This window comes from Pleurodeles waltl, chromosome 1_1 (genome assembly GCF_031143425.1).
Source record: "Pleurodeles waltl isolate 20211129_DDA chromosome 1_1, aPleWal1.hap1.20221129, whole genome shotgun sequence".
NCBI classification, from domain to species: domain Eukaryota; kingdom Metazoa; phylum Chordata; class Amphibia; order Caudata; family Salamandridae; genus Pleurodeles; species Pleurodeles waltl.
The window spans coordinates 9,039,420-9,066,707 of NC_090436.1; the positions used below are offsets into that span (position 1 = coordinate 9,039,420).

At 48.6% G+C, this 27,288-nt stretch overlaps 1 protein-coding gene across 1 annotated transcript in view; it reads left to right on the top strand.

Annotated features, from left to right (window-relative positions):
• WBP1 (WW domain binding protein 1) overlaps positions 1–27,288 on the top strand; it is a 46,213-nt gene that overhangs the window by 16,074 nt on the left and 2,851 nt on the right. Inside the window, exons 2-3 of the mRNA XM_069205668.1 lie at positions 1,084–1,186; positions 26,309–26,470. Of these exons, the coding sequence (XP_069061769.1) occupies positions 1,084–1,186; positions 26,309–26,470 (265 nt within the window). The remainder of the gene's footprint in view (positions 1–1,083; positions 1,187–26,308; positions 26,471–27,288) is intronic.

Sequence of the window (27,288 nt, forward strand, 5' to 3'; positions counted from 1 at the left end):
CCTGATGGATCTTGAGTTTCCATCTCTGTGATTGATGCCGGGTAAACCCTCTGGTCACTGAGGGATCTTGAGTTTCCATCTCTGTGATTGATGCAGGGTAAACCCTCTGGTCACCTGATGGATCTTGAGTTTCCATCTGTGTGATTGATGCTGGGTAAACCCTCTGGTCACTGGTGGATCTTGAGTGCCCTGTGGATCGCTGTTCCTTAATCTCTATGATTGATGCTGGGTAAACCCTCTGGTCACCTGATGGATCTTGAGTGCCCTGTGGATCGCTGTTCCTTAATCTCTATGATTGATGCTGGGTAAACCCTCTGGTCACTGAGGGATCTTGAGTTTCCATCTCTGTGATTGATGCAGGGTAAACCCTCTGGTCACCTGATGGATCTTGAGTTTCCATCTCTGTGATTGATGCCGGGTAAACCCTCTGGTCACTGAGGGATCTTGAGTTTCCATCTCTGTGATTGATGCCGGGTAAACCCTCTGGTCACTGAGGGATCTTGAGTTTCCATCTCTGTGATTGATGCAGGGTAAACCCTCTGGTCACCTGATGGATCTTGAGTTTCCATCTGTGTGATTGATGCTGGGTAAACCCTCTGGTCACTGGTGGATCTTGAGTGCCCTGTGGATCGCTGTTCCTTAATCTCTATGATTGATGCTGGGTAAACCCTCTGGTCACCTGATGGATCTTGAGTGCCCTGTGGATCGCTGTTCCTTAATCTCTATGATTGATGCTGGGTAAACCCTCTGGTCACTGAGGGATCTTGAGTTTCCATCTCTGTGATTAATGCCGGGTAAACCCTCTGGTCACTGAGGGATCTTGAGTTTCCATCTCTGTGATTGATGCAGGGTAAACCCTCTGGTCACTGAGGGATCTTGAGTTTCCATCTCTGTGATTGATGCAGGGTAAACCCTCTGGTCACTGAGGGATCTTGAGTTTCCATCTCTGTGATTGATGCTGGGTAAACCCTCTGGTCACTGACGGATCTTGAGAGCCCTGTGGATTCTCGTGGCTTAAAGTGGAATGACTGTGCACACTCTTGTTCACTTCACATGTTCACGCTGCCACTTTTCTCCCCTCAGGCTCGTGAGTACTGTCCCGGGGTGAACAACCAGCCATATGTGTGCGAGACGGGCCACTGTTGTGGAGAGACGGGCTGCTGCACGTACTACTATGAACTGTGGTGTAAGTATTGCAGCTGGACTTCTCAGATCATTTGTATATATTATGTTTAATAAATTTTCTTAAAAGGTCAGCTCCCAGATTCAGTCGAACGCCAAAGAATACACCAGTCAGCAAAAACATTTCAGAAGAGGGGAGCTGGTATCTCAAAGCCCCACATTGAATTGAAAAAAGTCCCAGCACGTCCTGCAAACATTGTAAGATCAGATCTCGTGCAGCAAGCATGGAGACCGCTGTAGGGTCGATGGTAAGGATGAAGATTTGTAGAAAATCACATCAATCAGACCACCTGCTAATTCTCTTCACTGAAAGTTTCATATAGCAACTTCCCAGAATTATCCAACCCTGTGTCGCAAGTGCCAATATCGTGAGGTACAATATGTCGGGGAACGCGTCTGGCGAGTTCAGGGAAATTAAGAACTAATCTGTCAGGTAAGGGTCTGGCATAGTAGCATGAATGCATCAAAGGGCTGTTTTAATGTTTTTTCTTTTCTCCTAAAAATGGTCCGCTTTTTTTCGTTTCTGATATCTTCTGGGAGTGAGTCCCTGAGAGAGGTCCACCTGTGAATGGCCTTTGGTGGACTTAGTTTGAATTACTTTTCTTGTTTTCATGTCTGGGTCATCTCTTGCTTCTTAGAATTTGTTTCCTCCAGAGACCAGTGTGGAATGTAGGTAGAATGTTTACCTGAAGCATCCAGCCTTTGAAAGACAAGCACTACTTAAAATGTTATTCAAGGCTCCAGGGTGGCCATTGTAGATCCCTCAAGATAGGGGAGATCTGGTCATATTTCTTGGAGTTTGTTGCTGGGTGAGCAGCTGAATGGAGGATGCTTTAAAGGTGTCAATCCTGTCTTTGAGGCTCCTTTAAAGAGGGCAATTGCATAGGTAGTTTTGAGATGATTTAGGGAGTTTTGTGCTCCCAGGTCGCTTTCGAGGTTGATCAGTTCAGGATTGGTGGACAGATTTTAGTCGATTGAGAAACGAAGAGATTTCACTTTGTCCTTTGGAGTAGCCTGGAAACTATCTTAAGTTAACTCGGGGAACCTATTGCTGTCAATGTTTTTAGGTTTGATGTGCAGAATAGAATAAATGTGGTATTTGTGGAGTAACTTGATGGCAGTTATTTAATTTGTTACGTGAAATTTGTGCATGCTTGTTTTTGGACAGATGCTGGAGTTCTGTATTTTTTATTTTTGTACTATTTGTGCAGCTATTTTGGTGTGCTTAAAGAATTTTTAATCTTCTGTTGTGGGAAGGAAAATTTTGTTGCAATACAAAAATGTTTGTAGATTTTTTTTGCCCCCATCTTAAGATACGTGAGAATCTTCTTTTCCACTTTCTTCCTCTTGTTTCTAATATTTGCTCTTTGTTGACGCAACACATTGGAGAACCTTTGATCAGAGACATTGAGTGAATTTTTCTTTTTTGGCGGTTCCAGATTGTGAGGTCACTCAAAGGATGGACAATATTATTTACACTGTGAAATTGTGTGATGGGTAAGAGAGAACCTCTGGCAGCTCAGTTATCTCGTGAGCTAAACTTTTAAACCTTCCCTTCAGTTGAGTATTTCTCTGTATCTTTCATCGTTCCGTCTGATGCGGTTTTGTTGCAACTAGAATAATGGCGTGGTCCTATCCGTCTGCTTGAGTTGGACCAGAGCAGGTAATGTTGGTTGTTGTTTAAGGTTACTGTTACCTAAACCGTGGTAAAATTGCTGGTCCTTTTAATTTCTCCAGTGGCTGTTGAAGCCTCCAATGCAGATGCTGTTTGTAGAGTTGATTATATATTTCTTCCTTAAGGTCTTGTGGGTTTTCAGTAGTTTGTGAATCATGTGAATATATATTGTTTCCTTTGTGAGATTAAGAATCTGTCGTCAAAGGTGGGTATTTAAATTTTCATCGATCATAGGAATGACAATAAATAAGGGTAGTGCTTCCTCCTGCCGTGTGTGCTCGACTGCTAAGTTAACCTCATCTCTTGACTTCCCTCTGCTTAGACCTGAGTAAATGAGCATCTTGTTCCTTCTGAATGCAGTGTCCCTCTGGTGACCATAAATATCTTGTCTCCACCAGAACTGGTCTCAGCAGTGACAGCCTTCTTAGAGGCACCATCCAGTATGCTCAGAGGAGACCACATCACCCCTCAAACTATTGCCATGCCCAGCTCCTCACTAGACAGTATTTCTGCAGCAATAATTGGATCACTTTCGTTCGACGTTTAACCTCCTGAGGATCGCGAATACCAAGATGTGTGAATACGTTTGGCGAGTATTGTTTGCAGAAATCTTCCAGTGACTGTCATTGCCTACTGCTGCTTGCTAAGCCCAGCTCCCCCCTACTTTGGTTTCTCTCATGGACCTGTTAGTCTCACTTGAGCCTTGCTCCAGCCTCGCTGCGTCTTTCCAGCTTCTCCTTCATGGATCTCCTTTGACGAGGTGCCCTGGTGCTCCACAACTGCTGCCATCAGTGGACATCCCGCTCAGAGGCCTCTGGCATAGCCTACCATGCCCTGTTTAATGCCCTCTGGACTAAGTGGCATCAGGGCTGAAAATATTTGTGTTGTAGCTGCCAGCATGGGTACTAAGAATCAAAAGAGGGGTTTTGGGCATCAGCAGTGTCCAGCTCCAGTGGGCACCCAGTTTCGAACTGCCATTATAGCTTTGTACTTTTGCCTCATTGTTGGAGCAGGACTGGGAGACAAAAGAATACTGGGGCACTGGGGTACCCCAACACTCATCTAGCAGCATGTGCTGCCCCCACCATGGATCGGGGTGGGGTCAGGGCCACTCACAACCAAAGTAGTGTCATCTCGTGTTCACCTGTATAATACTATGGTTAAGGTGCTCTTGGCGTGCTTTCTACACCTGCCATGTATGGCGTGTGCACTGACAAGGCGCAGACTTACCCTGCAGCATGCCACTTCCCGCATGTCGACTACCTTTCAAGCTCTACTAGCTGTGTCGTCATTGGTGGAACAAGAGAAGGTTCTCTGTAAGTCCAGGAATGCCGGATCCGTGCCAAATACTCCGGATTAACGCTGACAGTCAGATGTATTGTATGTAAATATCAGGAAATTCCAGTAGATCTGGTTCGGCCGGCCTGGCGCTGGCCACCACTCACTTAACCTGTACGATGTTCACTTTTCCTGAGCACACCTGGTACTTGAGCAGCTTAACCTTCACTGGTCTAACCAGTGAGCTGCAGTTTTCTTTACTCCAGGTCTGTTATGTGCTCTTCCAGTTTGGCCCTGGTTTCAACCTGTTTTCTGTTCTTCAAGACTTCGAGGCGCTTTCAGATAGTTATCTCCTGCTCTGATTGTTTCCACTGAATCACTCATTTCTATAGCGCATTTGTAGTGTTTTTCAGTCGCCGCCTAAACCAGGTTTAAAGATGAGAACCCCTTTCCTTTCTGGGTGCTCTCAGAGAACACTTCTTGGGGCTTCGTTATCGACCTAACGATATCACCATGTCGGCGATTCCAGGTTTATGCTAAGCTCCCTTCTCTGGTTTGTAGCAGATATTAAGCGGCGTCTGCTAGTGCAAACACTTCGCACGTTTATAGTCGTAGGCTTAAGACCACGACGAAATATCTTCCAGGAGGCATTTTTGTGGACTCCACTTGGGTTTTTACAAATTCGAGGTCACTGTATTCTCAGCCTTGTCGAGCACAAAAATGTGCCAGTTAATTGGAAACTGGTTGCTTTCAGGTCTCCAAAGCAGTGACCCACCTACCGTCAACGGACATAAGGCGGGCGGTGTTTGAATGTAACGAAAGCAGGCCAAGCACAGACGGCACATTTTCCATTGAAATGGGCATTAGCTTTGCACAGTCCTGCAGTTTCATAGATGAAACTTTAGCACACAAATGGTGACAATCTCTGCTACCAGCACACTTCTGAATTACAAAAAAATGTGCTTCATTTTTTCTATCCTAACTGCTGAATGCATAGTAATTTATAGATATTTACATTTTGTTGCATTGCAAAAAAAAAGTCTTATAGCCTTTCCTTTCAAACTCCCAGAACTCCAGCAAGATTGTCACACAATTCACTCTAAAAGTTCTCCTCAATTAAAAAAAGAAAAGTAAAAGCCAATCCCAATGTTGAAACCAAATCGTCAAAAGACGTGACCTTTGTCTTTGAAGCACCAGCAGAATAAGAGCAGATAACGATAGATATTTATTGCTCGGACTTATCTGACCCTCCAAAAATCGACTTGCGACCCACAGTTTGGAAAACATCGCTTGAAATAAATTAGCCTTTAAAATTCGAGGTTTTTTTCTAGCTTTATTGTATCCTGTGTCAGTGATCAGAAAATGCCTCAAGACAGTAGGTTAGCTCATAATGGGCTAAATGATCGCCCAGATGTTTTGCTGTTTGTATAATGCCAGAGCTTTACTCAGTTTGGAGGGAAGAACCCGGCGTAAGGAAATGTCGCGTCCGAGACGTCCGTTGGGAGACATCAAGCCACTTCCAAAGGTGATTTTTTGATGTGATGGTCCTCAGGTCCTCTTGACACCCGAGCTGTGACCCTGTGCAGATCACTAATGCAAATAAAAAAACTGTATTTTTCATTAAAATTTTGTAACCCCACTATACAAAAACTGTACAATTAAGAAGGCAATGCCAGGTTCTGGCAGCAGCTTAACTTCGGCTCCCTGTGCAGCTGTCTTGTGCACCAGATTGCAGCCTTGAATTCCTTAATGAAGTCCTGAATTGAAAACCATGTCCCTCCATTAATGTATAGCTTGCTATTCTAAATCTAGGGGATATTCCTATAGAGCGGACTTGGTCTCTGAAGGCAGTGTCTGTCACTCCACAGAACAGGAGGTGCAGAGCGAGGGCAGTGTTACGGGGGAAGAAAATATCCTTCTGTAGGTCTGGGTGAGGTGGGAGGGGGGGAAGCATGAACAGTGGATCCTGTAAGTCCAGAAGGGGGCAAGTGAATTGGAAGTGGTTCTTGGTATCTGTGAAATCCGTTTGCAGCAGATCTAGAAGAGTGCTTGGCCTCTTCAGATAGATAAACCAATTCACGCAAGTCAATGAGTGGCCTGTGAGCGTGATTACTGAGAACAAATTCACAATAGCCTGATGTCACTGGTCAGCTGCACAGTAAAAAAAAAAAAAAAAAAAAAAATATATATATATATAAATTACTTTTTCCACCTCCTACCTTGCGTGATCTGTCCAGAAGGCACTCAGCTCCTTCTGTGAAACATACAAGGCGCTAGGACCCTGCTTGCATCAGACACGCTGACTTGTCAACTCCTTTATTGTGGCTTTGGTCCATGGGTGCTTCTAATTTGATGATCTCATCCAGATATTAAAACTCAAATGGTTAATAAAAAAACAAAAAGTATACTTGCACTTAAGGTGCATTAATCCTAAGGGTGATTTAAATAATTACCAAAGATCTATTGCCATCTTATCATTATTAGCAAAAGTATATAAAAAGGTGCAAGTTAAATAGCTTCCAAAAAAGCCTGTTAGCACCCAAACTGCACCCCAATAACAACCAGCCAGTCAGGACTCTGCCACAAACCTGCAAGTAAGCGTGCTGTCCGCTTGGGTTAGTAACATCTTCATAGTGAGTGGGCAGCTGTGCCAGGCCTGCCGTCTCTTCTTCTGCTGTTCTTTGTAGCTTGAGAGTAAGCAATGCAACTTGCGACTTTCAGATCAGTATCCCTAACCTTGGATTTTGGTGTTCCAGTGGGGTTCCCTATTTTTGCACCTCTTTTTCTTCTCTTATTTTAAAAAAAATTGTGGCATGTGCTCAAAGCTGACATGTCTGTGGTAGATTTGTAGGGTACTATGTCTGTTAGCAAACTTACCTCTGTAGGATTCAGCAGTCCGTGGCAGCTTGATACTGCTAAGAGCTTTAAACTGGAAGCTCTGACAGGAGATTGGGAGAATACCCTTCCAAGGCTTTATGTGGCATTGAAGATTCAGAGTCTAGTGGAGAAAGTTCAACTGCTTTATTTAGAACCTCGTAGCCACAGCCTGCAGGATGGTTCGAGAGGTTTCACCAGTGGTCAGTTGGAAATGAGCAGTCAGATGAATACAAGCTTAGAGCCCCGTCCATGCAGCCTTCGGCTAGTAGCATGCAGTAGAAGAAAATACCAGATATCTCCTTCCCAAACATGTTGGACTACAATGGTTAAAACAGAGAAGGCGATCATTAGAAGCAGCAAACAGTAGGATATAAGGAAGAGAAACCTATTGTAAAGAAATGGCTCCCTGTTGCAGTTACCCCCCACTTTTTGCCTGATACTGATGCTGACTTGACTGAGAAGTGTGCTGGGACCCTGCTAACCAGGCCCCAGCACCAGTGTTCTTTCACCTAAAATGTACCATTGATCCCACAATTGGCACACCCTGGCATCCAGATAAGTCCCTTGTAACTGGTACCTCTGGTACCAAGGGCCCTGATGCCAGGGAAGGTCTCTAAGGGCTGCAGCATGCATTATGCCACCCTAGAGACCCCTCACTCAGCACAGCCACACTGCTTACAAGCCTGTGTGTGCTAGTGAGAACAAAATGAGTAAGTCGACATGGCACTCCCCTCAGGGTGCCATGCCAGCCTCTCACTGCCTATGCAGTATAGATAAGACACCCCTCTAGCAGGCCTTACAGCCCTAAGGCAGGGTGCACTATACCATAGGTGAGGGTACCAGTGCATGAGCATGGTACCCCTACAGTGTCTAAACAAAACCTTAGACATTGTAAGTGCAGGGTAGCCATAAGAGTATATGGTCTGGGAGTTTGTCAAACACGAACTCCACAGCACCATAATGGCTACACTGAAAACTGGGAAGTTTGGTGTCAAACTTCTCAGCACAATAAATGCACACTGATGCCAGTGTACATTTTATTGTAAAATACACCACAGAGGGCACCTTAGAGGTGCCCCCTGAAACTTAACCGACTGTCTGTGTAGGCTGACTAGTTCCAGCAGCCTGCCACACCAGAGACATGTTGCTGGCCCCATGGGGAGAGTGCCTTTGTCACTCTGAGGCCAGTAACAAAGCCTGCACTGGGTGGAGATGCTAACACCTCCCCCAGGCAGGAGCTGTAACACCTGGCGGTGAGCCTCAAAGGCTCACCCCTTTGTCACAGCCCAGCAGGACACTCCAGCTTAGTGGAGTTGCCCGCCCCCTCCGGCCACGGCCCCCACTTTTGGCGGCAAGGCTGGAGGGAACAAAGAAAGCAACAAGGAGGAGTCACTGGTCAGTCAGGACAGCCCCTAAGGTGTCCTGAGCTGAGGTGACTCTGACTTTTAGAAATCCTCCATCTTGCAGATGGAGGATTCCCCCAATAGGGTTAGGATTGTGACCCCCTCCCCTTGGGAGGAGGCACAAAGAGGGTGTACCCACCCTCAGGGCTAGTAGCCATTGGCTACTAACCCCCCAGACCTAAACACGCCCTTAAATTTCGTATTTAAGGGCTACCCTGAACCCTAGAAAATCAGATTCCTGCAACTACAAGAAGAAGGACTGCCCAGCTGAAAACCCCTGCAGCGGAAGACCAGAAGACGACAACTGCCTTGGCTCCAGAAACTCACCGGCCTGTCTCCTGCCTTCCAAAGATCCTGCTCCAGCGACGCCTTCCAAAGGGACCAGCGACCTCGACATCCTCTGAGGACTGCCCCTGCTTCGAAAAGACAAGAAACTCCCGAGGACAGCGGACCTGCTCCAAGAAAAGCTGCAACTTTGTTTCCAGCAGCTTTAAAGAACCCTGCAAGCTCCCCGCAAGAAGCGTGAGACTTGCCACACTGCACCCGGCGACCCCGACTCGGCTGGTGGCGATCCAACACCTCAGGAGGGACCCCAGGACTACTCTGATACTGTGAGTACCAAAACCTGTCCCCCCTGAGCCCCCACAGCGCCGCCTGCAGAGGGAATCCCGAGGCTTCCCCTGACCGCGACTCTTTGAACCTAAAGTCCCGACGCCTGGGAGAGACCCTGCACCCGCAGCCCCCAGGACCTGAAGGACCGGACTTTCACTGGAGAAGTGACCCCCAGGAGTCCCTCTCCCTTGCCCAAGTGGAGGTTTCCCCGAGGAATCCCCCCCTTGCCTGCCTGCAGCGCTGAAGAGATCCCGAGATCTCTCATAGACTAACACTGCGAACCCGACGCCTGTTCCTACACTGCACCCGGCCGCCCCCGCGCTGCTGAGGGTGAAATTTCTGTGTGGACCTGTGTCCCCCCCGGTGCCCTACAAAACCCCCCTGGTCTGCCCTCCGAAGACGCGGGTACTTACCTGCAAGTGGACCGGAACCGGGGCACCCCCTTCTCTCCATTCTAGCCTATGTGTTTTGGGCACCACTTTGAACTCTGCACCTGACCGGCCCTGAGCTGCTGGTGTGGTGACTTTGGGGTTGCTCTGAACCCCCAACGGTGGGCTACCTTGGACCAAGAACTGAACCCTGTAAGTGTCCTACTTACCTGGTAAAACTAACAAAAACTTACCTCCCCCAGGAGCTGTGAAAATTGCACTAAGTGTCCACTTTTAAAACAGCTATTTGTCAATAACTTGAAAAGTATACATGCAATTTTGATGATTTGAAGTTCCTAAAGTACTTACCTGCAATACCTTTCGAATGAGATATTACATGTAGAATTTGAACCTGTGGTTCTTAAAATAAACTAAGAAAAGATATTTTTCTATACAAAAACCTATTGGCTGGATTTGTCTCTGAGTGTGTGTACCTCATTTATTGTCTATGTGTATGTACAACAAATGCTTAACACTACTCCTTGGATAAGCCTACTGCTCGACCACACTACCACAAAATAGAGCATTAGTATTATCTATTTTTACCACTATTTTACCTCTAAGGGGAACCCTTGGACTCTGTGCATGCTATTCCTTACTTTGAAATAGCACATACAGAGCCAACTTCCTACATTGGTGGATCAGCGGTGGGGTACAAGACTTTGCATTTGCTGGACTACTCAGCCAATACCTGATCACACGACAAATTCCAAAATTGTCATTAGAAATTGATTTTTGCAATTTGAAAAGTTTTCTAAATTCTTAAAAGACCTGCTAGGGCCTTGTATTAGATCCTGTTTAGCATTTCTTTTAGAGTTTAAAAGTTTGTAAAAGTTTGAATTAGATTCTAGAACCAGTTGTAGATTCTTAAAAAGTATTCCAACTTTTAGAAGCAAAATGTCTAGCACAGATGTGACTGTGGTGGAACTCGACACCACACCTTACCTCCATCTTAAGATGAGGGAGCTAAGGTCACTCTGTAAAATAAAGAAAATAACAATGGGCCCCAAACCTACCAAAATACAGCTCCAGGAGCTTTTGGCAGAGTTTGAAAAGGCCAACCCCTCTGAGGGTGGCAACTCAGAGGAAGAGGATAGTGACTTGGAGGAAAATTCCCCCCTACCAGTCCTATCTAGGGAGAACAGGGTCCCTCAAACCCTGACTCCAAAAATAATAGTCCGAGATGCTGGTTCCCTCACAGGAGAGACCAACACCTCTGAAATCACTGAGGATAGCCCCAGTGAAGAGGACATCCAGTTAGCCAGGATGGCCAAAAGACTGGCTTTGGAAAGACAGATCCTAGCCATAGAGAGGGAAAGAAAAGAGATGGGCCTAGGTCCCATCGATGGTGGCAGCAACTTAAATAGGGTCAGAGATTCTCCTGACATCCTAAAAATCCCCAAAGGGATTGTAACAAAATATGAAGATGGTGATGACATCACCAAATGGTTCACAGCTTTTGAGAGGGCTTGTGTAACCAGAAAAGTAAACAGATCTCACTGGGGTGCTCTCCTTTGGGAAATGTTCACTGGAAAGTGTAGGGATAGACTCCTCACACTCTCTGGAAAAGATGCAGAATCTTATGACCTCATGAAGGGTACCCTGATTGAGGGCTTTGGATTCTCCACTGAGGAGTATAGAATTAGATTCAGGGGGGCTCAAAAATCCTCGAGCCAGACCTGGGTTGACTTTGTAGACTACTCAGTAAAAACACTAGATGGTTGGTTAACTGGAAATGAAGTGTGTGACTATGTTGGGCTTTATAATTTGTTTATGAAAGAACACATTTTAAGTAACTGCTTCAATGAAAAGTTGCATCAGTATCTGGTAGACCTAGGTCCAATTTCTCCCCAAGAATTGGGAAAGAAGGCAGACCACTGGGTCAAGACTAGGGTAACCAAAACTTCCACTGGGGGTGACCAAAAGAAAGGGGTTACACAAACTCCCCAGGAAAAAGTGGGTGACACTAGAAACAAAGAAAAAGAGTCCTCTGTAGGCCCCCAAAAACCAGAACAGGTGGGTGGGCCCCAAGACACAACCCAAAACAAAGGTGGGTACCAGGGTAAGAACTGGGATGCCACTAAGGCATGGTGCCACAACTGTAAACAGTCTGGGCACCACACCAAGGACACTTCTTGTCCCAAAAACAAACCCCAGAACAAAATTCCAGGGGTAACCAGTGTAGCCATGGGAGATGACTCCTCAGATGAGGAGGTCTTCATAGCCTTCAACTGGAAACAGGGCCCAACAGGTGAGTTGGAGATTCCAGAGGGAAGTAGACACTTCCACCACCTACTGGTGAATGGAATCCCAACCACTGCCCTGAGAGACACTTGTGCCAGTCACACTATTGTGCATGACAGGCTGGTGCTCTCAAACCAGTACATCCCAGGTGAGATGGCCAGAGTAAGAGTTAGCCCAGACAGGGTCACTAATAGGCCTGTGGCTCTTGTGCCCATAGAAGTGGGTGGAACTTTTAGCTGGAGAAGGGTGGTAGTCAGTACAGACCTCCCCCTTGATTGTCTCCTTGGAAATGACTACCCAGAGGTTAGTCAGAGCCTAAGAGAAGAACTGGTCCAGGGCCAGTCCTCTCCCAAGGATTCTGGAGTGCCTGCCTCTGCAGTAAATGCAAGTAGGCCCCAGAAGAAAAAGAAAAGGAAACAGAGTAGGAAAGGTGGACAACCTTTAGCCAAGGTTCCAGCAAGCCAAGGAGATTCTGCTCCAGTAGGGGGGAACTCCAAAAATGGCTCTGATAAAGTCCAACCTGACCCACAAGAAGTCCTGGCTAGTCAGGCAACTGTTAAGCCTGAGTGGGTGGCCCCTCAGCTAACAGAAGAAAGAGTGGAAGAAGGGTGTTTACTACAAGATGTGGTAACCCCCCACTCTAATACAGCAGACAGGCACCCTGAACCCAAAGAAGCCTGTAACTTAGCCCCTTCCCTTGTAGGTGAAGAGCTAAAGGTGTGGTTCTGGGCACTGACAGCTGTCAGTGGCCTCTGCTGGGTGTTAGCCTTTATGGCTGCACTATCCTTGGCATGGTGGTCTGACCCCATGCCAAATAACAAGTTAGGCCCCCTGACCCTGTTGGTCATGGTGGGGTTACTCCAGCTCTGGGTAACCTCTTTGGGTAAGCTAGGGGTGACCCTGGCTAAGATAAGATTAGCAGAGGTGGATACCTCTGACCTCAAAATAAAGAGAATGGGTAAAGACATACAAAGCACAGACAAGAGGCAGTTCAGACTAGGTCCTATCACTGTGGAAGTGGGTCAGTTCCCCAGAGGGAATGACCTGAACAGGAGGATGTAAGGCAGAGTAGGCCCTGCAACAAACCAGCCATTTCCTCTACTCTTCCTCGCCTGACAGACTAGGAAGACTCTTCCAGCGTTGGCTGAGTCTCCTGGCCTGTGGGCTGGGGGGGGCTTGTGTAAAGAAATGGCTCCCTGTTGCAGTTACCCCCCACTTTTTGCCTGATACTGATGCTGACTTGACTGAGAAGTGTGCTGGGACCCTGCTAACCAGGCCCCAGCACCAGTGTTCTTTCACCTAAAATGTACCATTGATCCCACAATTGGCACACCCTGGCATCCAGATAAGTCCCTTGTAACTGGTACCTCTGGTACCAAGGGCCCTGATGCCAGGGAAGGTCTCTAAGGGCTGCAGCATGCATTATGCCACCCTAGAGACCCCTCACTCAGCACAGCCACACTGCTTACAAGCCTGTGTGTGCTAGTGAGAACAAAATGAGTAAGTCGACATGGCACTCCCCTCAGGGTGCCATGCCAGCCTCTCACTGCCTATGCAGTATAGATAAGACACCCCTCTAGCAGGCCTTACAGCCCTAAGGCAGGGTGCACTATACCATAGGTGAGGGTACCAGTGCATGAGCATGGTACCCCTACAGTGTCTAAACAAAACCTTAGACATTGTAAGTGCAGGGTAGCCATAAGAGTATATGGTCTGGGAGTTTGTCAAACACGAACTCCACAGCACCATAATGGCTACACTGAAAACTGGGAAGTTTGGTGTCAAACTTCTCAGCACAATAAATGCACACTGATGCCAGTGTACATTTTATTGTAAAATACACCACAGAGGGCACCTTAGAGGTGCCCCCTGAAACTTAACCGACTGTCTGTGTAGGCTGACTAGTTCCAGCAGCCTGCCACACCAGAGACATGTTGCTGGCCCCATGGGGAGAGTGCCTTTGTCACTCTGAGGCCAGTAACAAAGCCTGCACTGGGTGGAGATGCTAACACCTCCCCCAGGCAGGAGCTGTAACACCTGGCGGTGAGCCTCAAAGGCTCACCCCTTTGTCACAGCCCAGCAGGACACTCCAGCTTAGTGGAGTTGCCCGCCCCCTCCGGCCACGGCCCCCACTTTTGGCGGCAAGGCTGGAGGGAACAAAGAAAGCAACAAGGAGGAGTCACTGGTCAGTCAGGACAGCCCCTAAGGTGTCCTGAGCTGAGGTGACTCTGACTTTTAGAAATCCTCCATCTTGCAGATGGAGGATTCCCCCAATAGGGTTAGGATTGTGACCCCCTCCCCTTGGGAGGAGGCACAAAGAGGGTGTACCCACCCTCAGGGCTAGTAGCCATTGGCTACTAACCCCCCAGACCTAAACACGCCCTTAAATTTCGTATTTAAGGGCTACCCTGAACCCTAGAAAATCAGATTCCTGCAACTACAAGAAGAAGGACTGCCCAGCTGAAAACCCCTGCAGCGGAAGACCAGAAGACGACAACTGCCTTGGCTCCAGAAACTCACCGGCCTGTCTCCTGCCTTCCAAAGATCCTGCTCCAGCGACGCCTTCCAAAGGGACCAGCGACCTCGACATCCTCTGAGGACTGCCCCTGCTTCGAAAAGACAAGAAACTCCCGAGGACAGCGGACCTGCTCCAAGAAAAGCTGCAACTTTGTTTCCAGCAGCTTTAAAGAACCCTGCAAGCTCCCCGCAAGAAGCGTGAGACTTGCCACACTGCACCCGGCGACCCCGACTCGGCTGGTGGCGATCCAACACCTCAGGAGGGACCCCAGGACTACTCTGATACTGTGAGTACCAAAACCTGTCCCCCCTGAGCCCCCACAGCGCCGCCTGCAGAGGGAATCCCGAGGCTTCCCCTGACCGCGACTCTTTGAACCTAAAGTCCCGACGCCTGGGAGAGACCCTGCACCCGCAGCCCCCAGGACCTGAAGGACCGGACTTTCACTGGAGAAGTGACCCCCAGGAGTCCCTCTCCCTTGCCCAAGTGGAGGTTTCCCCGAGGAATCCCCCCCTTGCCTGCCTGCAGCGCTGAAGAGATCCCGAGATCTCTCATAGACTAACACTGCGAACCCGACGCCTGTTCCTACACTGCACCCGGCCGCCCCCGCGCTGCTGAGGGTGAAATTTCTGTGTGGACCTGTGTCCCCCCCGGTGCCCTACAAAACCCCCCTGGTCTGCCCTCCGAAGACGCGGGTACTTACCTGCAAGTGGACCGGAACCGGGGCACCCCCTTCTCTCCATTCTAGCCTATGTGTTTTGGGCACCACTTTGAACTCTGCACCTGACCGGCCCTGAGCTGCTGGTGTGGTGACTTTGGGGTTGCTCTGAACCCCCAACGGTGGGCTACCTTGGACCAAGAACTGAACCCTGTAAGTGTCCTACTTACCTGGTAAAACTAACAAAAACTTACCTCCCCCAGGAGCTGTGAAAATTGCACTGTGTCCACTTTTAAAACAGCTATTTGTCAATAACTTGAAAAGTATACATGCAATTTTGATGATTTGAAGTTCCTAAAGTACTTACCTGCAATACCTTTCGAATGAGATATTACATGTAGAATTTGAACCTGTGGTTCTTAAAATAAACTAAGAAAAGATATTTTTCTATACAAAAACCTATTGGCTGGATTTGTCTCTGAGTGTGTGTACCTCATTTATTGTCTATGTGTATGTACAACAAATGCTTAACACTACTCCTTGGATAAGCCTACTGCTCGACCACACTACCACAAAATAGAGCATTAGTATTATCTATTTTTACCACTATTTTACCTCTAAGGAGAACCCTTGGACTCTGTGCATGCTATTCCTTACTTTGAAATAGCACATACAGAGCCAACTTCCTACACCTATGAACTAGAAATAGAAATCAATTTCCCCCTGAACGGCACAACTCAATTTTCTCCTATCATCAGACTTCACAGCATTGCAAAATAACTTGTTGGATATCATCAGTGAATTTGTATTACCCAAAAATTGGATAGCAAACTTTTGAGAGCCCAACCTTGCCTGGCTGTGGGCCCCATGAAAAGAACATTGCTGAAGACTTCGGGTTCAAGTAGAAGATACAGCCAGATTTAAAGTTCTTGGTGTTGTATGTATAACAAACAATGGAGTGTCTCCTCTTTAGAAGAATGAGGAACGTAAAAAGCAGGCAAAACCAAGTTTTTGCCAACATGAAAGGAGGTGACCACCTTCGGGAAGGAACAAGGCACACGTCTGAAGGACCTGTTTGTCAGTAAAGAAGTGGGTGTTTGGAGGGTGAACCGACAGCCTGAAGCTCACGGACCCTCCGCGCCAATGTAAAGGTCACCAGGAAAGCCGCAAGAAGCAGAGATGCAGGGGCTCCAAGAAAGACCACACGAGGTAAGGAAGGACCAAATTAAGATACCATTGGGGCATCACAAAAGGAGTCCACGGGAATAAATGGTGTAAACGAGTCCCAATCGGTGACTGGAACAGGGAGGATTGATCCAGCAGCTACAGAAAAGCCGAAGTAGCTAACAAATTACCTTAATAGTGCCCAGGGCGAGGCCTTGCCGGGCTAAAGATTGAATAAACACCAAAACCTCTGCTACAGGTGGAGAGAGCGGATCCACGTGGCATGAAAATCACCATGCCACAAACTTCAACAGCCGGCATAGACCGGTTTAGTTGATGGGCGCCTGGCTGTCAAGATGATACAACCTGCTTTGGGAGGGAGACAAAAACCCCTCTACTGTCACCGCCCAGTCTGCCAGCACGAAGGTGGCGCGTGCGCGGGTTCAGGTGTCACCGCTCAGTCTGCCAGCACGAAGGAGGATCGTGCGCGGGTTCAGGTGTCACCGCTCAGTCTGCCGGCACGAAGGAGGAGCGTGCGCGGGTTCAGGTGTCACCGCTCAGTCTGCCGGCATGAAGGAGCAGCGTGCGCAGGTTCAGCTGTCACCACTCAGTCTGCCGGCACAAAGGAGGAGCGTGCGCAGGTTCAGCTGTCACCGCTCAGTCTGCCAGCACGAAGGTGGCGCGTGCGCGGGTTCAGGTGTCACCGCTCAGTCTGCCAGCACGAAGGAGGATCGTGCGCGGGTACAGGTGTCACCGCTCAGTCTGCCAGCACGAAGGAGGAGCGTGCGCGGGTTCAGGTGTCACCGCTCAGTCTGCCAGCACGAAGGAGGGAGCGTGCGCGGGTTCAGCTGTCACCGCTCAGTCTGCCAGCACGAAGGAGGGAGCGTGCGCGGGTTCAGCTGTCACCGCTCAGTCTGTCAGCATGAAGGAGGAGCGTGCGCGGGTTCAGCTGTCACCGCTCAGTCTGCCGGCACAAAGGTAGAGCGTGCGCAGGTTCAGCTGTCACCACTCAGTCTGCCAGCACGAAGGAGGGAGCGTGCGCGGGTTCAGCTGTCACCGCTCAGTCTGCCAGCACGAAGGAGGGAGCGTGCGCAGGTTCAGCTGTCACCGCTCAGTCTGCCGGCATGAAGGAGGAGCGTGCGCAGGTTCAGCTGTCACCACTCAGTCTGCCGGCACAAAGGAGGAGCGTGCGCGGGTTCAGCTGTCACTGCTCAGTCTGCCGGCACAAAGGAGGAGCGTGCGCGGGTTCAGCTGTCACCGCTCAGTCTGCCGGCACAAAGGTAGAGCGTGCGCAGGTTCAGCTGTCACCGCTCAGTCTGCCAGCACGAAGGAGGGAGCGTGTGCGGGTTCAGCTGTCACCGCTCAGTCTGCCAGCACGAAGGAGGGAGCGTGCGCGGGTTCAGCTGTCACCGCTCAGTCTGTCAGCATGAAGGAGGAGCGTGCGCGGGTTCAGCTGTCACCGCTCAGTCTGCCAGCTTGAAGGAGGAGCGTGCGCGGGTTCAGCTGTCACCGCTCAGTCTGCCAGCTTGAAGGAGGAGCGTGCGCGGGTTCAGGTGTAGACCCTTACTCTGCTGCTGCAACAGGAGGCCCTTGCAAAGCGGCAGCTTGACTGGAGGATAGATGATCATGCTCAGGAGTTTGGGATGCCATACTCTGTGTGTGCCCAGTCCAGAGCCACTAGGATGACTTGGGCTTGATCTGTCCTGAACTTCTTGAAAACCCTGGGCAGGGGTGGTATCATTGGAAAGGTGTACATGAGTCTCTAAAGCTGCGTTGGAAACTACTGTGCGCAGAAGTGCTGACGTGCGTTCTCAGTGGTGGGGGACAGATAGAGCCAAGGTCCTCCCCTGTCTTGATAGACTTTGCACCACCTCCAGGTGTGAACACCATTCATGATCCGCGAGGCATTGATGAGTTGAGTTTATCATCATTGGTGTTCAGAGATCTCATGAGGTGCTGCACAATCAGGAAAATGTCCTGGTGTTCTAGCCAATTCCAAAGGCGCAGAACCTCCGAGCACACTGCACAAGCCCACCCTGTTTGTTGCAGTGCCACATGGCAGTGGTGTTGCCTGCTAACACTTGAATCAACTCTCCCTTGATGGATGTAAGGCATTCAGTGTGAAGCAAATAGTCCTCAACTCCAACAGATAAATTTTAAGGTGAGACTCCGCCGGAGCCCATAGTCCTCTGATCTCCACCTGTTCCCCCTTATATCTGGACTAGGTTGGAAAGATTCCTCTCATACTGCGCACACTGGGACTTAAGGTCCAACTACACAACCTGCATATGCCATCGGGCACGCTTTACTAGCAGAATACAAGAGGCCATGAGACTAGCAGCCTTTCTCACAGAAATCCCGGAACGAGGATGAAACATCGCATTATAGCCTGAATATCCTGGACTTGCCGCTCTGGAGCATAGTCTCAGAACTACACTGTGTCTAGAATGGCTCAGATGAAAGGGAGCATCTGAGAGTATGTAGGTGTGACTTTTGTATGTTGATGGTGAACCCAAGCAAATGCAGAAGGCTTGCCTCAGTCTAGAGGTGGGTGACGAATGCCTGGGACGAGCTTGCCTTCAACAGCCAGTCATCAAGTTAGGGTAAGACTGGAACACCTGGCCTCTGCAGATGTACTGCAAACCACTGCCATGACTTTCATGACCACGCTAGGGGCCCTGGTGGGTCTAAAGGGGAGCACAGCGAACTGGAAGTACTCATGGCCCACTGTGAACTGCATGTAACACCTGTGGGCTGGCAGAATGAGGGCAGACAGAACCTTGGCATCTTGAATTTCTCTTCTGAAGTTGAGGGGTGCTGGTCTAGTATAGGACGGTGGCCTCTGTCTTTTGTTTGGGCACCAGACAGTAGCTGGAATAACAACCACCCCTTACTTCTGCTGTAAGCACTCTCTTGATGACCCTTAGGCCAAAGGAGCCTGCACTTCCTGACGGAGTAAGGGGAAGGTGGTTCTCCGTCAGTAGTTCTTGGTATGGTGGGAGAGGCTAAAGAGTTTCCACAAATGGTCGGACGTACCTCCTCTGCATGATCAGAAACACCCACGTGTTCTCAGGTGGTGCCAGATTCTGCTGCCAGAAGGATGGCTGTGTTGGGTGGAGGGCACACTAGAGAGGCTTAGAGGATGTGGCCGCAGGAGGGGCGGAGAACTGGGCAGGCTGCTGCTGGACTGGGTACGGTTGATAATGCAGAAGCCCAAAATTGCCCGTCCACAGTAGGGGCAAATGGGTGGGTTGATGCAGTCCAAGGGATCCGGCAGTGACCCAGCTCTTGCGAAAGCGCTCGAGTGCCGCGCCAGCCTTGTTGCCAAACATATGGGAGTCATCTAAAGGCATGTTGATTATTGGTGACTGGGCATCCCCAGATAACCCAGTGGACCATACCAGGCATGGCAACACAGCATAGACGCCATGGCTTTATCCAGGGATCTGTGGGTGTCCAGTATGAGAAGCAGCTGCGCAACCCAGAATGCATGGGAATATTGACCCAAGAGGCACGCGGTGTTCACAACGGCAAGGCTAGAGGAAGAGAATATTTGCGTCCCAAAGGTGTTGAGTCTCTTGGATTCCCTATCCAGTGGGGTGGTGTGGAACATGCTTTGCGTGACCTTCGCTCTTGAGGCCAGCCACCACCTAGCTGTCAGAGAAGGCGTGCTTGCGCGGGAAGACTTGGACTCCCGGGGTGGGACAGTGCCGACGGGCAATCGTTCAATGCACAGAGGCTCCTGTGCAAGGTTTCATCCAGACCTCTTGGAGAAATTCAGTGAGAGCTTCATTAAAGTGGAGCACGGACTCAGTCAATCTCGTCCCAGGGTAAAGCACCTTTGTCAAGACATTGGTCTTGACCTCAGCAGCTGGAGATTGGGGACCTCCGCTGCCCTGCGCATCACAGAGGCAAAAGATGCATCTTCTTCTGAAGCCTGGCCTGGAGAGGAGAGCATGCTACAGTCTGGGGAGGTATTCAAGCCATTGGCAATGCCAAGCACCTTATACCAGTTCTCGCAATTGTTCTCTAGGGAACCTTCCACCTCCTCACCTTTATCCCCTTCAGGGAGGTACAGCCTGTCACTTGCCAGAAAGTACAGGGAACGATAGGGGGTTATGATTGACTCATCGTTGAGGTGTGTTGGGGTGGGTGGAGGCATCCTCTGTGGAGTCCGATCAGATCTGGGCTCAGATCTAGGTGGCCAAGCTTGCGTCCAGAACAAAGGCACTAATTGTAATGCTGCAGTGGCGCTCCTTGGGGCCCGACGGGAGTTGGTGGCCTGAATGTGGCATGCATGGCGTCCTAGAATTCTGTAAGTTAAGCGAGTGTTGCTCCGGTACCGGGGAAATCTGTAGGTAGCGACGAGTTGGCCTGGACATTGGCACTGCGGGTGGAGTGGTAATAAGGCCTAGAAGCTCAAGCTAAGGAACACTTTGACTTTTTCTTGTGCTTCTTCGGCTTAGCTAACTTCAGTGCAGACGTCTTGGCTCAGGAAGACTTATCGTCCACAGGAATGGCCCGAGATCCTTTACTGGAATGGCTCTGAGCCTACTTTTTTTATGCCACCAGGAGCTTCATCATCCACTTTAACGGCTTTCGGTGAATCGACTTGCAATCGGCGCAGGCCTTGTGGTCGCACTGTGACCCATGCACCAGAGGCAGACCGAGTGGAGATCGGACACAGACATCCACCTATGGGAGTCTCTGCAAGGCTTGATCTCTGAAGGTTTTGCAGGGGTCATATCCCTTGCACACTGGGGCAAAGCAAAAAAAAATGTTCAATAAAAGGCCCAAAAAAGTTAGTCAAAAAATGACGGTGGTGGCTCTCCTGATCTTCGTTGTTGGTGCAGAACAAACCAAACCCATGTCAGCTTGCCCAGGTGGTGCCTATATGGGCACTGCACAGTCTCTCCCGATGCAAATGACACGTTAGCACTGGGCCGAACTACACCACCTGCTGGCGCACAGAGGAGCTGCCACCTGCTGGCGCACAGAGGAGCTGCCACCTGCTGGCGCACAGAGGAGCTGCCACCTGCTGGCGCACAGAGGAGCTGCCACCTGCTGGCGCACAGAGGAGCTGCCACCTGCTGGCGCACAGAGGAGCTGCCACCTGCTGGCGCACAGAGGAGCTGCCACCTGCTGGCGCACAGAGGAGCTGCCACCCGCTGGCGCACAGAGGAGCTGCCACCCGCTGGCGCACAGAGGAGCTGCCACCTGCTGGCGCACAGAGGAGCTGCCACCTGCTGGCGCACAGAGGAGCTGCCACCTGCTGGCGCACAGAGGAGCTGCCACCTGCTGGCGCACAGAGGAGCTGCCACCTGCTGGCGCACAGAGGAGCTGCCACCTGCTGGCGCACAGAGGAGCTGCCACCCGCTGGCGCACAGAGGAGCTGCCACCCGCTGGCGCACAGAGGAGCTGCCACCTGCTGGCGCACAGAGGAGCTGCCACCTGCTGGCGCACAGAGGAGCTGCCACCTGCTGGCGCACAGAGGAGCTGCCACCTGCTGGCGCACAGAGGAGCTGCCACCTGCTGGCGCACAGAGGAGCTGCCACCTGCTGGCGCACAGAGGAGCTGCCACCCGCTGGCGCACAGAGGAGCTGCTCAAGATTTTCCGGATCCAGTCCAACGCTTGGGGAATATTCTAGAATGAGGAATCTGCGGTTGGAAGTCTATCAGAAACTGAGACCAGATCAGGAATATTCTTGCTCTTTGTTTTTGCAAAAAAAAAAAAAAAGTTGAAGCGATTTAGAAGCAGTTTGGTATTCTTGGTTTCATTTGTGCCTCATTGATTTTAAACTGATTGCATTTGAATGTGGATGTTTAAACAAAAAAAATCATCCCCTGCCTCGTACAAGGATGTGTCCTAGAAATCTCCTTCAAAGGACCAAGTGTCTGTGAGACAAAGGTTCTGTGGTTTCATAGAAAAGTCCAAGAATGCCAGTTCTGAGAAATCATTTCACCTAAAATGTAATTACAACTTTTAATACGGTTGGCATTTTCAGTTTGACAGAAACCATTGAAATAGAATGTGTTTTATTTGGATGACCGTTTCTAGGTGCTTTTTTAAGCTCTAAACAGTGTTAATAGCGAAACTGGAATCTGAATTTTCTACAAGGTTTGAATAGTTCCTTCAGTCCCTATCCCACAGTTTGTCACACTGGCGCTGCTTTGTTTTTTTTTTTAAGTTGCTGTTCGGACGTCACTTCCTAAACTCCTCCTACCTTTCAGTTTTTTTTTTTTGCCTTCAACATTTTTTTAACAACTGAAATTTTTTTCTCTCTTCCACGCCACCTTCCCGCTCATTCCTTTGCGTTATAGGATATTTCAACTATCATGCTCATTCTACCTTGGTCCTTTTTAGCGCCATTCCTCTTTAGCGTTATAACTCTTCTTTGACTGGGATTCGCCCTGGGTTTCACATTTATATTTTCCCTTTAAAACAAAAAGATGAGGTTGTGCTAGCAAATCATTATGAATTTTTGTCACTTGTTCCTAAACTCGTATGGTTTTTATTTTTCAACCAGTCTCTGTTTCCATCTAAACGTTTTGTTTCTATCATTTTTGTTCTCTAAAATAGGTTTCTGTTTTGCTTTTCCATGAATTCACATACATCATGTTAAACTGACTTTGAATAATTTGTGTTGTATATGAACCTACCTCTAAGGCAGAAATTTGTTTCAGTTGTGGGCTGTGACGCGCAATAGATATTTTCCATTCAAGTTGACACTTGGCCTGTTCTTGGGAGTGTTTGTCACGTGTATGACTGTCCACTCTTACCATGGCATTAACAGTTTAATCTGATGATTGCACTATATGTTTGAAGTGTGCTGCTAATTCAACAATCCTCTATATGAGAGGTGTGCTAATCTGGGATACATTATAAAAATCAAATACATTTGATCAGTGTTTCAAATCCGATTATTATTGAAAGTGGACACAGTTTCAAATCCTGTAATCGAGTAAAGAGTGATTGTGGCTAACGTTCATGCAACAAAGGTTAGCACTGGGAATTTATCCAAGTAGATACTTATTCAATTTATTTTGAGTAAACATGTAAGAAATTGTAAGGCCTGTTTAAAAAAAAAAAAAAAAAAAAAAAACATGCTTAAAGGGGTGTGTAACGTTCAAGGCCCTTTAACTAGCTTTCCTCTGCACCTTGAAGTTTTCAATGGTTTTAAACTCCACACTGGCTACAAATTTGGTATAAAGGTTTTTCTCTTAGACAGTTGTATGTGCTTACTCCTAGCCCAGACATATGTGCACTATTTCTGGACAAAGCAAAAACCGCTTCAGTCTCAGAATATCATCTCATGACTACCACCCCACCCCCCCATCTTTTGTTTACAGTTTGTGATTTAATGATTTAATCCCTGCGTGACACCCTCCTGTCGTTCACACCCTTGGCCACAGACTTTCCATCCCCGTTATCATCATCTTAATCGTCCAATATTATCAGGGGCACCCTTTACATGCGGTCCCACATCTCCATGCCTCAGCCTCCTTAAACCCCCCCCCCCCCCCCCACCCTCACTCAACTGCACATTTGTCTTCATGCATGAAAAGAATTCACATTTTCAAATCAGCTGATCCTTAGTGCGCCCTCTTTACCCTGAAACCATCAATCCTGTGGCTTTCTTCCCAGCCTAACCTCACTGTTCAGTCGCTGGCATCTAGCCAGTGTTTCAAAATGGCTGTGGTACTATCAGTACCTGGAAAAAAACCATTGCAGCGGCTTCCTTCCCTCCTGTCGTGCAGTACCACTTTCCTTTCCGCATCAAGGTGCTGCAACGAATGCTTTTGAACCAACTTGCTGCATTCTTCATACTAACCTGCTCCTCCCTCTCCAAACTGGCAACAGCAACATTGCTCGCTCTTGTTGCCTACTTCGTTCTGCTTCTTGCAAACACCAAGCACAGATCCAGCCGCGTTCCTGCTATTCTCCGGTGGATAACCCGGCCCCAAGCAAAACTCCCTGTATCCCCATTTCCTTGCCCTACTCCCTCCCAACATGTCCTTCGCCTCATCAGCCACACATTGAAGTACGTTTTTAAAAATCCTTTGATACATCCGGAAGAATTATTTTGTAGTTCGCTCAGGACCAATTATTATACCAAAAATACTCCCAGGTCTCCCAGTCAACACTGCCAGAGACGAATCTACTGTAGTACTTAGGACATTAGAGCTGATTATAGGCCCAGCCAGAGACAAATCTCTACTGTAAAAAAAACGGTAAACTTTGCACTTGTATAGCGCACTACTCACCCGTTAGGGTCTCAAGGCACTGTACTCATACCGCTGTGGAACCCCTCATGGCTTTTCCCTGTGAGGTGCCCACTCCTGGGCACCCCCAGGGTGAAGCCAGGCATCCAAGCGCTGTTGGGGCCGTTGTGGAGATTAAGCAAGCTATTGCCCAAAGTTGCAGATTGGGACCCATTAATTAGATTAGGCACCGAGGCGAGAATTGTCTGGTCCAAGGGAATTGAGCCCAAGACCTGCCAAAGCGGGACTTGAACCCTGGTCTTGAGCCAGATCTCTGCTTCAGGGTCTGCCGCTCTAACCATTGTGCCACACTTCTCCACTTCTCTACTGTAGTACTTAGGACCTCAGGGCTGATTATAAGCCCAGCCAGAGACGAATCTCTACTGTAGTACTTAGGACCTCAGGGCTGATTATAAGCCCAGCCAGAGACGAACCTCTAAGGTAGTACTTAGGACCTCAGGGCTGATTATAAGCCCAGCCAGAGACGAACCTCTACTGTAGTACTTAGGACCTCAGGGCTGATTATAAACCCAGCCTGAGACGAATCTCTACTGTAGTACTAAGGATATTAGAGCCGATTCTAAGCCCAGCCAGAGACGAATCTCTACTGTAGTACTTAAGACATTAGAGCTGATTATAACCCTCCTTGTACTGTTCCTTTGCCCCACTTCATCACATTCTGAGCTTTGCTACCAGAAAAGCTTCAGCCCTCTAGTTTGACACAAACTGGGCTGCTGTGTCTCAACACTGGGCCGTCTACAAGCTGTTGACAGTAGCTTTCAAAATCGCTCTTGGAAATACTCAACATGATGGCGTCTTACAGTGCCACTAGGACCTTGAAACCTGTCACCCAGAACCTGCACTTATTACCTAAATCGCTGCCCTTTCCTGCTTCCAGTTCTCTATTACGCCAACACTCTGCCTGCTGCTATCTGAGGCTGCCACAGATACTGCCAGTTCTAATGCAGCAAAAGAACCATCTCATTAAGTCGAAGAGTGAGATCACCTTAAATACGCACATCGTGCCCAAACTGTAACTAGAGCCATCTTCAAATAGACCCTGTAACCTGCCTAAATGTCTGTTTTGCTGATCAAAAAATAATCCTGGTTGCATCACCTACGCTTGCTTCTGTTACCCATACAGCATAGTGATAAACTGCTCTCTTTGACAACATTTCTGATTGAATGTCACACTCCTTTCGTCGGATACATCTCAGTTTGTGAAAGTTCAAAGCAAAAGCCTGTTTCCATCCGTGAAAGTAGATGTGAGGTCCAGCTGGGCATGCTCCATATGGTGAAGGTTTAATGGACCCGAGAAGCATCTGAGCTCTGAAACCACTTAATCCTTCATTTTACTCTGTTCAGTTTTCACTGTTGCCCTCGGCTTCTACCCATGTTTTATCAAATCTTCCTTCCCTTAGACCCATCTGGTCAAACCCTGTACTTGTGCTCTGTGCTGGTGATATGTAGTGCAAGGGGTCCCTGCCGGAGGACACTGGAGAGAGGGGGTGGTTGAGGACATATGTGAGAAAGGAAGCAATAATTTAAAGCTGGCTGCCTAACACGAAGTGTTGATACTTGTCGGTTTAGTAAGTCTTCCTTTCAGCTGGTAGTGAGCTAGAGTTACCATGGAAGGACACTTGGTGGCCTCCAGGAACAGTATGCTGTGACAATGTCTCTAAACAATGCTGTTTCTGTAGTATATTGCAAGCTGCAGTTGCCTTCTTCAGAGCCTCTGTGGAACAGGCAGACCAGTTGCGAACGTTACACTGAGAAGATTTATCACAGGTTTTTAAAAACCTAGTTTGTGTAAGACTCATCTTCTCCCTAAACAGATTATGGCTGCTACATGAAGTGTCTCGCAGAGTGTAGAGACCAGATGCACAATAAGCACTCCACGTATACCTTTGGGCTTTATCCTGTCGCTGTATTGATTCGAAGCACAGTAAATGTAGTTAACCTGCTCCTCTGCTCTTAATCATTGCTGTCGCACTGTGCGTTTCCATTTAGGGTTCTGGCTGCTTTGGACCATACTCATCCTCTTCAGCTGCTGCTGCGCATACCGACACCGCCGTGCCAAACTGCGCCTACAGCAACAGCAGCGCCAGCGGGAGATTAACCTCATCGCCTACCATGGTGCCTGCAACTACCCACCTTCTATGCTGGATCTTGGTGAGTAACATTGGTAATCTCAGCGGTGCGATCGTGAAAGTGCTTGACCCAGTCATATAGTGTGATGGAAGTACTCTGGCTCCAGCAAAAGGATCCGCTCCTTCTGGCTGCTTTCCTCATTCATTCTTTTGATTTGATAAACCAGTAAAGATTGTAGAATCTAGGAAGTTACCCTAAGGATCAGCGTTCTATATGTTTTTGGCAGAATGAAGTTTATCAGGGTTCAGCACTTGATCCTTGTATCTGTACTGGGGTAGCCGACCCTCTCCTGGACTCTTCTACTAGGATTACCCTGTATGTGTGTTGTATCTTGGTGAGGTCGTTTGACTCTTTTCATACTAAAGCTTAGCTGAGTGTTTCTGGAGATAGGTAACTGGCCCTTTCCTGGTCTCGTCTACAGTGAATGACCTAGGGATGGGTAGCTAGCCATTTCCTGGTCTCACGTACAATGAATGACCATGGGATGGGTAGCTGGCCCTTTCCTGGTCTCATGTACAATGAATGATCTAGAGAATGGGTAGCTGGTCCTTCCCTGGTCTCATGTACAATGAATGACCTGGGGATGGGTAGCTGGTCCTTCCCGGGTCTCATGTACAATGAATGACCTGGGGATGGGTAGCTGGTCCTTCCCTGGTCTCATGTACAATGAATGACCTAGGGGTGGGTAGCTGGCCCTTTCCTGGTCTCATGTACAATGAATGATCTAGAGAATGGGTAGCTGGTCCTTTCCTGGTCTCATGTACAATGAATGACCTAGAGATGGGTAGCTGGCACTTTCCTGGTCTCCTGTACAACGAATGACCTAGAGATGGGTAGCT